The 14,622-nt window shown below is 50.2% G+C and overlaps 1 protein-coding gene across 9 annotated transcripts in view; it reads left to right on the top strand.

Annotated features, from left to right (window-relative positions):
* The window catches only part of DCTN1 (dynactin subunit 1), a 30,677-nt gene that overhangs the window by 6,932 nt on the left and 9,123 nt on the right, over positions 1-14,622 (top strand). For 2 of the 9 annotated variants that reach the window (XM_027072148.2, XM_027072142.2), the window contains 9 exons: positions 6,993-7,238; positions 7,443-7,521; positions 7,722-7,756; positions 8,459-8,479; positions 10,821-10,838; positions 12,221-12,241; positions 13,488-13,679; positions 14,025-14,222; positions 14,372-14,576. In XM_027072148.2, coding sequence (XP_026927949.1) covers positions 7,011-7,238; positions 7,443-7,521; positions 7,722-7,756; positions 8,459-8,479; positions 10,821-10,838; positions 12,221-12,241; positions 13,488-13,679; positions 14,025-14,222; positions 14,372-14,576 — 997 coding nt within the window. In that variant the 5' untranslated portion in view covers positions 6,993-7,010. Of the gene's footprint in view, positions 1-5,011; positions 5,314-6,992; positions 7,239-7,442; positions 7,522-7,721; positions 7,757-8,458; positions 8,480-10,363; positions 10,839-12,220; positions 12,242-13,487; positions 13,680-14,024; positions 14,223-14,371; positions 14,577-14,622 lie in introns of those variants that run through there. The other 7 variants (XM_053200796.1, XM_053200795.1, XM_015087031.3 and 4 more) reach the window with 6 other exon arrangements.

Genomic DNA, 14,622 nt, shown 5'->3' with positions numbered 1-14,622 from the left:
GGGCTGTAGGCATTTCTGGGATAATAAGGAGCTGGAGAGGTAAAGAAAGTCATTTAGGCGGTGCCTGGATGGCTCAGTTGGTTGAGTGTCCAGTGCTTGTTTTCGGCTCAAGTCATAATCTCGTGGTTTGTGAGTTTGAGCTCCACATCGGGCTCTGTGCTGACAGCGTGGAGCCTGCTCGGGATTCTCTTTTTCCCTCTCTCTCTGTCCCTCCTCTGCTCGCTTTCTCCCTCTCCCTGTCCCTCTCTCCCTCCCAAAATAAATAAATAAAAGTTTAAAAAGTCCATTTAGGGTTTAAGTCCTATCTGTATGAGATCTGTAAAGTAGATACGAGTCAGACCGAGGAGCAATGGGCTTTGTGTGTGTCTAATTTCTGGGTTCCTGTGTGTATCTGGAATCCAGCCTTCCACCCTCGTAGTCCCATCCTTCCATACCCCCTGACACTCAGTGAGCAGACAGCTCTTTTTTTCCTGATTCCTGAGGGACTTACATCAGTACTTATCCCTTCCTTACTAGTGCTTTCAGAGATATACAGTTTTATCCTAGTCTGAAGAAAATCTGAATCTTGTTGGTTACCATTATTATTATTTTTTTTAATGTGTTTTATTTATTTGTGAGACAGGGAGAGAGCATGAGCAGGGGAGGGGCAGAGAGAGAGGGAGACACAGAATCCGAAGCAGGCTCCAAGCTCTGAGCTGTTAGCACAGAGCCTGATGCAGGGCTCAAACTCATGGACTGTGAGATCACTACCTGAGCCGAAGTCAGACGCTTAACCGACTGAGCCACCCAGGCGCCCCAATTTGTGTTTATCTTTGTAACCAAACTTTCAGTGCCCAGTGCCTGATGCAATTCAGTTCATGTGTGAACCTTGCTATCAGACTGCCTGGGACTCAGACCACTTCCTCTATGAGTGGGATGAGGGAAATGAGACAGTTCAGTTAGCTCAAGATCAAGGTTAATTGAGATGAGACAAAGGAGGTCAAGGGCTCAAAGGATGCTGGGGTGCTAGTAAAAGCGAGGTAGAAATGGTGCAGGCTGGGTGCCAAAGAGGCTTTTCCTTCTTACTTGTTCCTCCTTAATTCTTAACAGTCTACTCGTTTTCCTGTCATTTTCTGAAATAATCTCTAAGATCATTGGTTATCTATTTATCAGACATAGATTTTTCCTTCCTCTCTTCCCATTTTCCTAGATATTTTAACAGTATATAATATCACTGGGGAGAAAAATAGATTAGAAATCCAGGGTGTATCTGTCTCATCTCTGGCTGAGGGAACATGTAACTCAGAATTATTCTGTGTGACATGGGATGGAGCCCAGTGGTGCTATGAAAGGATCACCTGTCCGTATAGCTAGTTAAGTGTGCGCTCTGTCATTTTCTGGCCATGAGACTCAGGAGAGTCCTTTGACTTCTGAGACTCAGTTCCATCACCTGTAGGATATAGAGATAATGGAATCTGTTTTGTTGGCATCACAGGTTCATTTTGGAAGGAGATAGTGAAATACATGTGTCCACGTACAGTTACATTTGTTCCAGAGAAGGCCCTAAGAAAAGACTTATCCTCTCTCCCCTAACATGTTCCATTTCCCTTCCCGGTTCCTCCCAATTCTCTTATTGTTTTCGATCATCATTCTTCCAGTACTCATGCTTGAAAGCTCCTGGGTTCATTCATTTTAATTTTTGTGCATTCATTCATCCACCCATTCATTTATTCATGTAGCATTTAAGTTCTTACTGTGTGTAAGTCATTATTGATGTACCTTCTCACTAATGATGAAGACAACATCTGCATTTTGTTGAGCATCTAATCTGTGCCAGGCACTGTGCTAAATGCTTTACTTCTTTAATCCTCACAACATCTCTGTGAGGTAGGTATCATTTACCCCTTTTTTCAGATGAGATAACTGGGGCTCAGAAAGTTCAGTATCTTGACCAGAGTCGTACAGATGAGGAAATAGGAGAACCAAAGCTGTGTGCAGGTCTGTCTGTCTCTGGAGCCGTGCAGGCCCTCTGCCTCTTTCCCCATGTGTGATCTATCCCAGGGCCTTCTCAGGGCGTCTTTGTACATCCTCTGAATTGGTTTCTGTCCTCTCCTGCTTGAGTTCAGACCCTCCTCACCCGTTGCTCATTATGCAGCAACCTTCTTGCTATTATCCTGCCTTTACCAAGTTGCTCCTGCCTCCACTCCAGCCTGCTCTGCCTCCAGTTTGATCTTTGTAAAATAGTTTTCATTATGCCAGTCTCCTGCTCAGGAAGAAGACACACTTGTTGTTATTGGATCATGGAGATGGACTTATCTTTCCCTACCTGAATGTTAAGCTCCCTGACTATCCATACTTAACCTACTAGTGTATCTCAACATTGATGTGTTTATTTATTCAATAAACATTTGACTCCATGAGCTAATGGTGATGGGATCACAGAGACGAAAAGTTGTGGGCTATGCTTTTTTTATTATTTTTTTTTAAGTTTATTTATTTTGAGAGAGAAAACACCAGCGGGTGAGGGGCAAAGAGAAGGAGAGACAATCCCAAGCAGGCTCCGTGCCATCAGCACAGAGCCCGATGTGAGGCTCGAACTCACAAACTGAGATCATTACCTGAGTTAAGATCAGGATGCACTGACTGTGCCATCCAGGGCCCCTGTGGGCTTTGCTTTAAAAGGCTTATAGTTTGATAGAGGAACTCATCTAGAATTCTTTACTTCAGCCAAACTAGTCTACTTTAATATTTCCTAGTCAAGCAAAACTATTCTGTCCCTACTCAAAGTGTGTTTACAACTTACAGTGTTTGTAGGCCTTTCCACATATCCAGAAAAAAACAAAACAAAACACCCAGCCCATAATTCAAGGCATAGTCAGGTACCCCTTTTCTTTTTAATTCACCTGTTTTTTGTCTGTAATTCCTATAATTATAACATTGCCTAGATATTTTATTTTTAGGTTTATATACTACATTATGTCAGCTGATTTTCTTTTTGCATTTCTACAGCTTCTGTACTTTTTACAAAGCACTTTTATGTGCTATACCTTATTTGAGCCTTATAACATTAATGTAGAGATGGCAGCTGATATTCCCATTTTATAGAAGAAACAGCCTCCAAGAAGTTAGGTGACTATATATACACCTGTATGGTTGGTGAGTTATGAGGTTGTTTTTAGATATGAGTTCTCCTGTATTTTGGAAGACAGTATGGTCTAGAGGAGGAGCACGCCCTTGGAAGAAGCCTAGAGATACATGTGGTAAACAGTGAGGCTAGTGGAAAGTGCAGAGGGTTCCAGTTCAGGCTTTGGTTCCAGTTTTGGCTCCATTCCTCACCTTGTGTGTAACTTTAGGGAAGTTACTTAGCTCCCTAAGCCTCAGTTTCCTTGTTAGCACTGTCCCAGGCCTGCCTTTCTGTGGAGTTACTGTGATTTACAAATATGAGGATAACAACATTGTTATTAGCTGACTTTTGTTGAGTACTTACTAAATGCCAGGCAATGCCTTAAATGTTTTACATGGATTATCTTGGCTAATCCTCACAACAGCTCTCTGAGATGTGTTCTTTGCTCCCAAATGACAGATAAGGAAATTGAAACACAGAGATGTTAAGTAACTGGACCAAGTTTACGCAGTTCCCAGGGGGTAAAGCCAAGAATTGGACATAAGCAGCTTGAGTCTAGAAAAGTACTCTTAACCATGGTACTAAAACTTGTGTTTTTTACGGTGCTCTGTAGGCTGTAAAGTGCTCTGAACATGCGAAGTCCAGGCTGCAAGGAGCTGCGTGGCTCTGCCTACCTGGGTAAATGTGACTAGGGAAGAAGAGGGCAAACATGGAAATTTTGCAGGGGAGGAAAGAAATGGTTTCCTATGGGGGTCTGGCCAGGATTGAAGATGTGAAGAGGTGTTTTGGGGCCATATATCTAACTGTTGACTGTCATTCTACTGTTGGGCTTTTTGGCCTGCCTTAGAAAGAGGGTGGAGTGGAGGAAGATTCTGTTCGGCCTGTGAAGACCAGTGCAGAGAAGACAAGTATCCCTAGGCCCAGGGAATCTAGATCCACTCTGCACATAGTGGAGCTATATAGGGCAGACCCCAGACCAGCCTTGAGTGCTTAGGGGCAGGGACTCTGATTTGTCGGTTCCTAGGCCATGTTAGATGGGTAAATGAATGAAGTGGTATTATGACATAGCCCTCTGGAGACTTCTTACTGGAATACTTAATCTTGTTAAACATTTTCAATTATAAAAGTAATACATGCTTATTAAAGAAATTTTGTGAACTATAGAAAATAAACATATCATTTTTTTCTGTTAAGGAGATGCCTAGAAAGCAAGGCCAAGAGTGTAAGGGGCAGGTAGTTGAGGTAGATTGGGCCTTGTGCTGTAGGGGGCACGTGGAGCTCTCTGCTCTTACTCATCCAGTTGAACCTGATAGTCTTAGAGTTCAAGTGTGTCCCTTTATAACGACCAGAAGGGAGGAAGGGTATGGTAACCTTTTTCAGTGTGGGGAGGACTGAGGTACTTGACTTGCTTTTCTGTGTGTATGAAATTATCTCCGTTACTGCCCTTCCTTTGCTGGGTAGTGGGCAGGGCCTGGCTCCTTTGGCCCAGTGTGAGATTGAAATCCAGACTCTATAATTATATGGGTTTGGGTCCTGAGTTCAGAGTTTAGAAAAAGGAGGGAGAGAGAAGAGCTCCAGATAGGGAGTAAGAGACCCTTGTTTTGGCTGTGTGGAGGCCTGCTGGTAGCTGATCTTTTTGAAGTGTCACTTGATGCTTGTGGTCCTGCTGAGGCACATTGTAGGGGGAGGTGTTGGGGGGGGTGTCAGTGATGCTGAGGGGTGAAGACTAGGAGAACCCACCAGGGCTGTGCTCCCAGTTTACTCTAGAGGTGACTGCTGAGGTTCCGTGGTGTGGGCCTAGCCCCTTAGTCCCTGCCCTGCTTGTCTGGGCCAGGTGAAGCAGGGGGGCACTAGGACCCAGATGCAAGCACGGTTCCTGACAAGTCTAGAGCAGCACTAGCGCAGAGTGAGACTCATCAGCTGGCAAGCAGGATTCGGTGTCTCTGGGTTCAGGAATCATCAGGCAGCAGAGAGGACTTGCTCCTCAGCCCCCATCTCTGCCCCCACCCCTACCCCGGTAGGCCACCGAGTGAGGTCCATGGACTGGGGAGGGCCGTGCCTGACGGCTTCTGTGTCTGTCCATGAGGGCCTGGAGCCCTGACCCTCCTGTCTAGGTTTCTGCCTTTTCTCTCTGTCTTTGGCCCACTGGGGGAGGGGGTAGAGGCCGGGTGAGCAGCATGGCCCAGAGCAAGAGGCATATGTACAGCCGGGTAAGTGGTCCTTATTGGGATGGCCCTGGGAGGGCTGCTGGAGAAGGCCTGGGTGCCTGTGGACACAGCTGTGGGGGCTGGGGAGACAGGCTGGAGCTAGACTGGGGCCACTCGCAGCAGGGAGTGATGGTGCTAGGCTGGACAGGCCTCCCCTCCCAGAGTTGGGCCCTCAGTGGGGAGTGGCAAGGCCTGACCTTTGACTCTTAATTGGACCTCTGGCCAGAGGTTCCTGAGGGGATTGGACTATCTTGGGGACTCTGAATGGGGTTGGTGGGTTGGAATGGCCTTACAGTGACGCCTTTCTTTAGAACTGCTTTGTTGTTTGTCACTTGCTCTTTCTTTCTTCTGGTTGAGATTGAATCTGTACCCACTATTGTGTCCACCTGGATCTGAGAGGCTTGTTAGGATTGGGAGGTTGGGGGAGTCTCTTGAGTGTGGGGCTAGCCCTGATGTCACTGTCAGTTCTTTTTATCGTCAGATCCATGAGAGCCACTCTGCTGTGCTAGGTGTGATTTGGGGTCCTGAAGCCCCTGGGAACTATATCCTTATCTTCCTAGATGAGCTCTTTGGGGAAGGGATTCAGGGAGTGACAGGCTCTGTCAGAGCTCCCTTCTGAAGCCAAGTGGGAGCATCAAGGGGAGCCCTGTGGAATCTTTAGGACCAGGGAGTCACTTTCTCATGTCTCATTCATCTGTTTGCTGCAAGGCCCTTGGTTCATGGAGCTGCTGTTGCTAAAAATGGCTTAGGTGTGATTTTCTTCTAAACCATGGCCCTCTTTGGGACCTAATTTCATGTTGTGTCCTGTCATCACGGGTGTGTCAGAAGCTGAGAACTTCTGAAGGGCAATGTTTAGTCTATTCCTTTGCCTTGTCCATCCACGGGATAGTAAGCTATCCATTTGGACCACTGGCAGAGTCTGGGAGACAGTGCAGGTCAGATCTAAGATATCTGATTTACCTGGCTTTTGTTTTTCTTTTTGTAGCAACATAGCTGGGGGAAGGATCTCCTGAGCTTGGGGTAGAGTTGATAGGGCATGGCTTGGGCCAGGGAGAAGGGAATTAAAAGGTTGAATGGGCTGTGGTGAAGTATCTAGGAATGTCATGGTGGGTGTGTGGATGGGGTGGGGGCGGGGAGTCAGGGCTGGAGGGAGGCACAGTTGTGTGCCTTTGAGAGTGAGAGACCTAAGAGCTGTTTGACCACAGGGAACACAGACAACAGTGGGGAGTGGAACAGGATTCTGTGTGGGAGTAACCCATGAATCACCTGTCTTCCCAACTTAGGCACCTGAGTCAGGGTATTGGGCTTGGAGAGCCTGGTCTAAACTGAGTTATTCGCTTGAGCTTTACTCTCCTGCTTGGGGGCAGTGCTCCTGAGAAAGAAGCCATGTGGTGACATTCACAGATCTGTCATTGAGTTCTGATTTGTTATAAAATTTAAATATAAACTCCTAAAAATTCTGGCAGATTCCAGAGGAGTTTGGAGAAGTCTTAGAACATATCACTGGTATTTTTCAAAAGGGAATTTGGGGTCCACTTCACCCTGAGAATGGGGTTCAGGAAAGTGACTTCTTGTCCTTTTTCAGTCCAGGATCTTGTCCAGGCCTTACTTAGGATGCATTAGGATGATATCCTTGATGTGAGGCCTTTAACTGCATATATTTGCATGTGTCTTTCTTTCAGACGCCCAGTGGCAGCAGAATGAGTGCCGAGGCAAGCGCCCGACCTTTGCGAGTGGGCTCCCGTGTAGAAGTGATTGGAAAAGGCCATCGAGGCACTGTGGCCTATGTTGGAGCCACACTCTTTGCCACTGGCAAATGGGTAGGCGTGATCCTGGATGAAGCAAAGGGCAAGAATGATGGAACTGTCCAAGGCAGGAAGTACTTCACTTGTGATGAAGGGCATGGTATCTTTGTGCGCCAATCCCAGGTACTTACACCCTGCTCTGGGTGTATGCATGTGTACATACTCTGTTGCTTGGGTGGCTTTTGTGTTGGTGCTCCCTTTTTCTGGGCATGAGTGTAAGTCTCTGGTTGAGAGAATGGGAGGTAGTGGGGGAGGGAAGATTAGAGATCCATCCCATATTGCAGCCATCGCTGATCTGGCTATATTGAGTTTGTTCTGTGGCCTCAGATCCAGGTGTTTGAAGATGGAGCAGATACTACTTCCCCAGAGACACCTGATTCTTCTGCCTCAAAGGTCCTCAAAAGAGGTAACAGCCACCCAGTTAAATTGCTTTTTCACATCCAGGAGTCCTCAGGACTTCTTCCCAGAATACAGGGCCACAGTGGATCCTGAGATTTCTCTATCCCCACCATACTCCCTTGTTATATCTCTTCTACCCCACCACAATGATCTCTGCCCCTACCCCCCTATACAAACACATGCTTTGTTTCTGTTTGCTTCCTACAGAGGGAACTGACTCAGCTGCGAAGACCAGCAAACTGGTGAGTGGTTGGGGGTAGGAGTGGGGAGCAATAGAAAGAGAGGAAGGAGAAAGAGAGGAGGGAGACTAATGCTAGATAGGTAGAAATAGTAGGTGAGTAAACGGAGTTAGCCTTCCAGTCTCCAACCTCCCTGGAAGCTTTCTGGGTATGAGCTGCTGCTTTAGGGGTAAAGGTGGTAGCATGGAAAAACTGTTAGGGCCCAGATGTTTAGAGTCAAAAGGGGCCGAGGCTAGGGGTGATAGGGAAGATAGGTCTGACCCTAGTAGTGTTGTTGCCAACTTCCTGCCTTATGGTACCCAAGGCTGCCAGGCTCTAAAAGGACAGAGGGTAGGGGTAAGGTGAGAACTAGAGGAAGAAGGAGTTCTCCTGTTTGCAAGCGAATGGTAAGGAGCTGTGCCTACTGCTGCCTATTTTAGGCTGTATGCAGAGGGCCTGTTCTAATTCTCCTGCACTGCTCTGCGCAGGGTGTGTGAGGGTGGGGATTCAGATTCTCCACTTTCTCTGGGCCAGGGTGTGGACAGCCTGGAATCTGATCCTTGAGGGACCCCTCATCTCACTTACCAGGACTTGGCAGTGACCTGACTTCCCCCTTTACCTGTGTGTACCTGAGTTGGTCTTAACACCTACACCCAGGATGTCTGGCCAGCTAGTCACACTGTGGCGTTTGTTCTCTAACTCTGCCCTTTCCTACTCCTCATGCAGCGGGGACTGAAGCCTAAGAAGGTGGTGTGTTTACTATTTGTGACTGGGTGGGTGAGGGCCATGAGCCTCCTCCCCAGCTGTCCTGCATGTCCTTGGGCTGCTGCATGCATGTGTGTGTGACCTTGGGGCTGGGATGGCCAGAGGAAATGGCAGCCTTGGCTTTCAGAGTTCCTTTGAGGGATGCAGGGACATCAGGCTCAGTACCAGGCTCAGATGGCACTCATTAGAGATGATTTCTGCACCTATTTGCCCCTCTCCCCACTGCCTTAGGACTTCTCATCAGACACTCCAAACATTTGACTGTGAATGTAAAGCAGCAGCATGGAGTACAGCATTTACTGGATTACATTACTGGGTTTTCAGCTCAAGTTTGGGGGCAGTGGGAGGAAACACTGGGAGGCTAGGTGAAAGTACCAGGTGAGATGATTGGGCAAGGAGGCGGGAGGCCAGGGAGAACAGTCCTGAGTTGGAAAGCCCGATAGTCCATGTGCCTCCCTCTGGGTGAGCACTGCCGTGGATGCCCACCCTCACACTGCTCCACTAGTCTTTCCCTGCCTCTTCCTTCTTCTGGTGGTGTGCTTGAGGCCCAGCCCTTGCAGACTTTCATCAGCCATCATTGAATGGGGCTCAACTGTGCCACCCCCAGACTCTTTTGAACTCCTAAGTCGCTGCCATGACCACTTCCTCACACCAGCCCCTGCCTTGGGCTTGTGCCCAGGCTATCTCTGACGTGCATGTGCCTGTCTGACCTGTATGTACTGTGCTGTATGTATGGTTCTGTGATTTCCTTGTCGCCAATTGTCTCAGGCCCTTATGACCTGCATGGAGAGCTACTGGATCGGGGCAGTGGGTGGGGAGAGGAAAACATCTTTTCAATTCCTGGTTGTTAGTGGGTCCTCATTTTGGAGTCTTGCCATGGAAGAGACCACATACTGGTACTTGCTCTCAGGTCCTGGCTCAGGTGGGAGTGGAGATGTGAGAAGGAAAATCATGCTGTAAAGGATGCTGGACCAGTTACAAGGTCATAGAACAGTGGCTTCTTCCCTTGGTTTTTGTCTCCTGTTGGGGCTCCCATCTTGCCTCAGGCCCCTGAATAGAGAAGAGCATGGACCTGCAGTCTGATATCGTTGGAGGAATTCTCATCACAGGCTGACCTGACCTGGGCGGGGCCTGAGTCATGTCTGAATGCTGGGGTTTTGGCAGCTGCCTGGGGAAATGTGGCAAAGCCCAGCATAGACTGCCTGTGCTGGGATACGGGGCCTTCTTTGCTCCTGGTGCGACATGCCAGTTAAATAGTCAAGTCCGTAGCCAGATCTTCCTCTCCAGTGGTCCTCTCATAGCAGACCACTTAGCCCAGGGCCCTGCTCTCACCCTGCGGGGAATGGAGAGCTAGCACTAGAACCAAAAACAAAGGAACTTTTGAAGGGGAGGGCAGAAGAGAACCCAGATGTCTCTAAAAGGTGTCCACTCCCTTCTGGAAGGCCTTTAGAGACAGGCTTTAATCCCCCTTCAACCAGGGGAGGGTTGGGATAGGAGCCAAACTGTCATTAGAGCTACTGCTGAATATTCCCCAGGGTTTCTTAGTGTCATTGTTGCCCCTCAGAGCGGATGCTGTCACAGGAGGGGTGTTCTGGGTAAGGGCGTTGTCTTGTGTGTGTAAAAGACAAGTGGAGTTGATGGGCTGTGGGCAGAGGGAAGTGTATGAGAGAGGCTGAGGGAGCAATGAGGCTCCATGTCCCTGCCCAGTCATGCCCTGGCCCCAGAGAGTACCATTTCTGGGATGGCCCCTAGCCCAGTTTCTTGGAGCAGACTCTTGGGGATGGGGTGGGGGAGGGAAGGGGAGGGAAGAATCAGAACCTGTTCTTTGGAAGAAGAAGCAGGGCGGGTTCTGCGCAGGACTTTATCCAGTCATGTGGGGGAGGCGGAGCCAGCAGAGCCTGGCGGTTGCTAGGTGACCGTGGAGCAGTGGCTCCACCCCCACGGATCAGAGGAGGGTGGGTGCATGACGTCAGGTGGAGCTGGTGCTGCGGCCACTGAGGCTGCCATCAGCCTTAGCTGGTGAACTGGGCCTGGCGCCTCTCCGGTGCCTGCCGGAGCCAGGCTGACCCACTGCGCACCTGCGGGGGCTTCTGCGTCTGAGCCACAGCCATTTGCAGGCTGGGAAGCAGTCCGGCAGAGAAGCTGAGGCTGCATTGCTGGGATTTGATGCACTAATCTCCTGTCTCCGCCGCCTTTCCCTCTGTTCGGTCTTTTTCCCTCCCTCCCTTCGTCTGTCCTTCCTCTGTGTGTTTGTCCATCCTCCTCTGTCCCTCCTTCTCTTTCCTCTCCTGGCTTTCTTTGGTTTTCTGCAATGATGAGACAGGCACCGACAGCCCGAAAGGTACTCTTGCTTGCTCTGGTCCTGCTGCCGGGTTGCCAGGGCGATGGTGGCAGCAGGCTGCTGGGGTGGGGGTGGGGGCTGATTGACTTCATCTGTCTACCTGGTTGGGGGAGGAGGGTGGGGTTGAAGGTGGGGGGCAGGGAGAGGTGTGTGTCACTGCCATGCCCCACACGCTGGAAATTTGCTCCCTGCTCTGCCTGATTTGGCCTCTGACTGAGTGTGTGTTCTGGGCCTTGTACCCAGTAGCCTCACAACCGTGGGGTTCAGGCAGCTTTTGCTGCAAACTGCCTCTGGGAGTTTGCTGCGAGAGGATTTGGGAAGCAGGTCCCTGTGTCTTCATGCCTTTAGCAGGACTACCTCACCCTTATCCTTTGCTAGGATGCCTCTTGGTTGTACTCCCAGCATCCCTCCCCCACCAGGGGGTGTATTAAGGGGCTTTCCCAGGGTGGGATGGGGACCCTAGAGGTCTTTGACCCTCAGCTATGGAGGCTAAGCTCAGGGTAGGAGGGGTGGGCGTTGGTCTCCTTGGACTCAACGTCTCCTAGAAGCAGGGTCTAGGCCAAATCTATCTTTGCTGGAGCTATGAGACTCTGTGTAGCACAAACATAATTTGGGATTCAAGATTAATCATGTGTTTTAGTTTAAGGCAGTAGTTTATTTATGCTGCTGCCCACCTCCATGTCCTTTCTTGCAGCTGGGTGGGGTTACTTTGCTGAGCTCTGGGCTTCTAGTTAATGCAGTATTCATGGTTCTGTCACCTGAGCCCTCTGCCCTAGGGATGGAGACTGCTGCAGGATCTGGCCCTGGGGAATGGGGTAGGGTAGAGAGGATGGCTGCCTTAGGGGCCTGATCCCCTCTGCTGGGGTCGTATCCCTCACTTCTGGACATCTAGCATCACTCTGGTCACACAGTATTTCTAGGGAGTCTTCTGTAGAGTCTAGCACTTAAAGGAAAGGGCTGACCTGGGAAAGTCCTTGGGAGTGGTGGGTGGGTGGGGCCTCTGGCTCTGGGCTGGAGTGCCAGAAGGACTAATCTCTGGGGACCTCTACCAGCTGCTGCCTTTGGTCTCCTGTGGCTTAGCCTAGGAGACGGGGATTTCTGGGATATCCAGGGTGTTCGAAGGGGTGAGGTCTGCAAGGGTTGGGCATAAGTGGGACAAGGAGCCAATGGGGGAACAGGAGTTCCGAGTTCTTGGCGTGGGAACAAGGTAATTCACTGGAGGGAAAAAAGGACGGGGTGGGGATGGGAGTGGGTAAGCAGCTAACTGTAGCCCCATTCCTGGTACTTCTTCTGCTCTCATTGCTGTCCCTTCTGCTGTCTTTCTGCCATTATCCTTTCTTTCCTGACTACTTCTCCTCCTCTGGCTCCTGTTGCCTGTCCAGACCACAACTCGGCGGCCCAAGGTGAGAAAAAAAAAAAAAAAGCCTCTGTACAAGCCACTGCTGAGTGTAGACACACATTTCAGGCATGTGCATGTGTGTGGGCATGTGTATGAGCAAGTAGAAGTTGGTCACGGTGCATCCTGGGTTCTCTTTTTCAGAGGAGTGAGGGGACTGAGGGTAGTGACGGGCCTCTCCTGCAAAAATGACTTCTTAGGAGAGTGTATGGGCCAGTAGCCTGAATGCAAAAGAGATATGAGAGTGGTTGTGGTTAATCAGGGCTGGATTTCTTCAAAAAGGGCATTTTGACCAGTTTTGATGCATGAATGGGGGTAGAAGTTGGAAAAAAGGTAAAGAACTTGGCAGTGTCAACGTCGGGGGATAAGGAGCTGGGGGTGTCTGTGGGTAGCATGTGGTCTCTGAATGTCAGCCCACCAGGAATGCTTCAGGGCTCAATACTTCAAGGGAGAGCACTGGACAGGCCTGTCTGCTCCAGGGCCTGGGGCTTCAGAGAGCTCCTCTGCCTCAGCCCCACAGGGCCTGGGTAGATACTGCCTGATTAGAGCCCCTCTGTCTTGCGGGGAGAGAGATGACAGAAGGTTGGCTGTACTGACCGTGTTTCAAGGGGGAGCCTAGGAGTACAACTTTCAGTCTGGCCCTTTTACCTGCAGGGTCCCCTAAAGTAGACCAAGGGAGGGAGAATCAGCTCAACTTCCAAAGAGTGGGATACAGAGCTTGGTACCTGCACTCCTAGCCCAGAATTCTCTGGGAACATGGAAGTTAGAGAACAAACTCCAGTTTGTTCTTTTGCTCTGGGAATGACATTGGGGTAGTTTTTCTTCCTGGGGGAGGAGGGTACAGGCCCAGAGCAATGATAGGACTGGGAGTATTTGGAAATTGCCAGAATGATCACAACTGGGTCACAGAGGGGAGGTCTGGGGAGTAAGGGATTCTGCTGTAAGTGGGTAGTGCCAGAGCTGGGAGGAATGTGGGGTCAGTGCCAAGGGAGGAGCATTATAATCTTATGTCTTCTTCTATCACTTCCTCCCTCTCCCCTCTGCCTGCCTCCCGCCTCCCCCGTCCTTTGTCACCATTTCTGACTTTGCCATTTTTCCTCTCTCCTTCACTTTGCTTCTCTGTTCTCACTGTGCTTTGATATTCTCTCTCACTGTCTTTTTCCTTCTGTGTCTCCTTCCCTTGACATATTCTCATATTCTGTCTCTCACCGCCCCTGTTCTTTTTCTGGTCTGCCCCTGCCCTCTCTGAATAGCCCACCCGCCCAGCCAGTACTGGGGTGGCTGGGGCCAGTAGCTCCCTGGGCCCCTCTGGCTCAGCATCAGCAGGTGAGCTGAGCAGCAGTGAGCCCAGCACCCCAGCTCAGACTCCCCTGGCAGCACCCATCATCCCCACACCGGCTCTCACCTCTCCTGGAGCAGCACCCCCATTGCCTTCCCCCTCCAAGGTAAGGACTGGGGTTGGAGTGAACAAGAACCAAGATACAGAGGGCGCCTATGACCCTGGGAAGGATCTTGGAAATTTTCCAGGGTTGGGGGAGACCCAGAATTTGGATCAGCAGGGTGGGGACATAGCATATGGTTAGCCTGTCATTGACTTGGCTACCCTTTCTTTCCTTCTTCCATACTTGCCCCTTATGCATTGGTCTTTTCTCAGATGTTTGTATGCCACTTGCTTTTGACCCTGGGGCTCTAGAATGTTGTTTGCATACAGTCTTGTCCCTTTGCTCCAGCTCAACCTTGGTGGGAGGAGGGGGAGGCTGTGCACCCACTGAGGGGTTTCTCCTTTGTAGGAGGAGGAGGGGCTGAGGGCCCAGGTACGGGATCTGGAGGAGAAACTGGAGACTCTGCGGTTGAAACGGGCAGAAGACAAGGCAAAGCTAAAAGAGCTGGAGAAACATAAGATCCAGCTGGAGCAGGTGCAGGAATGGAAGAGCAAAATGCAGGAGCAGCAGGCGGACCTGCAACGACGCCTCAAGGAGGCGCGGAAGGTGGGACTTGGGGTGAAAGGGGCTGGCTGGGGAGCTTGGGACCCAAGCCACTGTACCAGTAACTGGGCCAGAGCCTAGAACATCCAGTGAGAAGGGGCACATGAGGCATCTCTCTGCTTGCACTCCCACCAACCTCCACTCCTCCTTAGGAAGCCAAAGAGGCACTGGAAGCGAAGGAACGTTACATGGAGGAGATGGCTGACACTGCTGATGCCATCGAGATGGCCACTCTGGACAAGGAGATGGCTGAAGAGCGGGCTGAGTCCCTGCAGCAGGAGGTGGAGGCATTGAAAGAACGTGTGGATGAGCTCACCACTGACTTAGAGATCCTCAAGGCTGAGATTGAAGAGAAGGGTAAGGGGCCAGGAGCTGCTGGGGGCCAAATGGTGGGGTTAGAACT

This window comes from Acinonyx jubatus, chromosome A3 (assembly GCF_027475565.1).
Source record: "Acinonyx jubatus isolate Ajub_Pintada_27869175 chromosome A3, VMU_Ajub_asm_v1.0, whole genome shotgun sequence".
In the NCBI taxonomy this organism is placed as follows: domain Eukaryota; kingdom Metazoa; phylum Chordata; class Mammalia; order Carnivora; family Felidae; genus Acinonyx; species Acinonyx jubatus.
The sequence above is the reverse complement of the archived record's forward strand: the minus strand, read 5'-3'. Positions and strand labels throughout refer to the sequence as shown.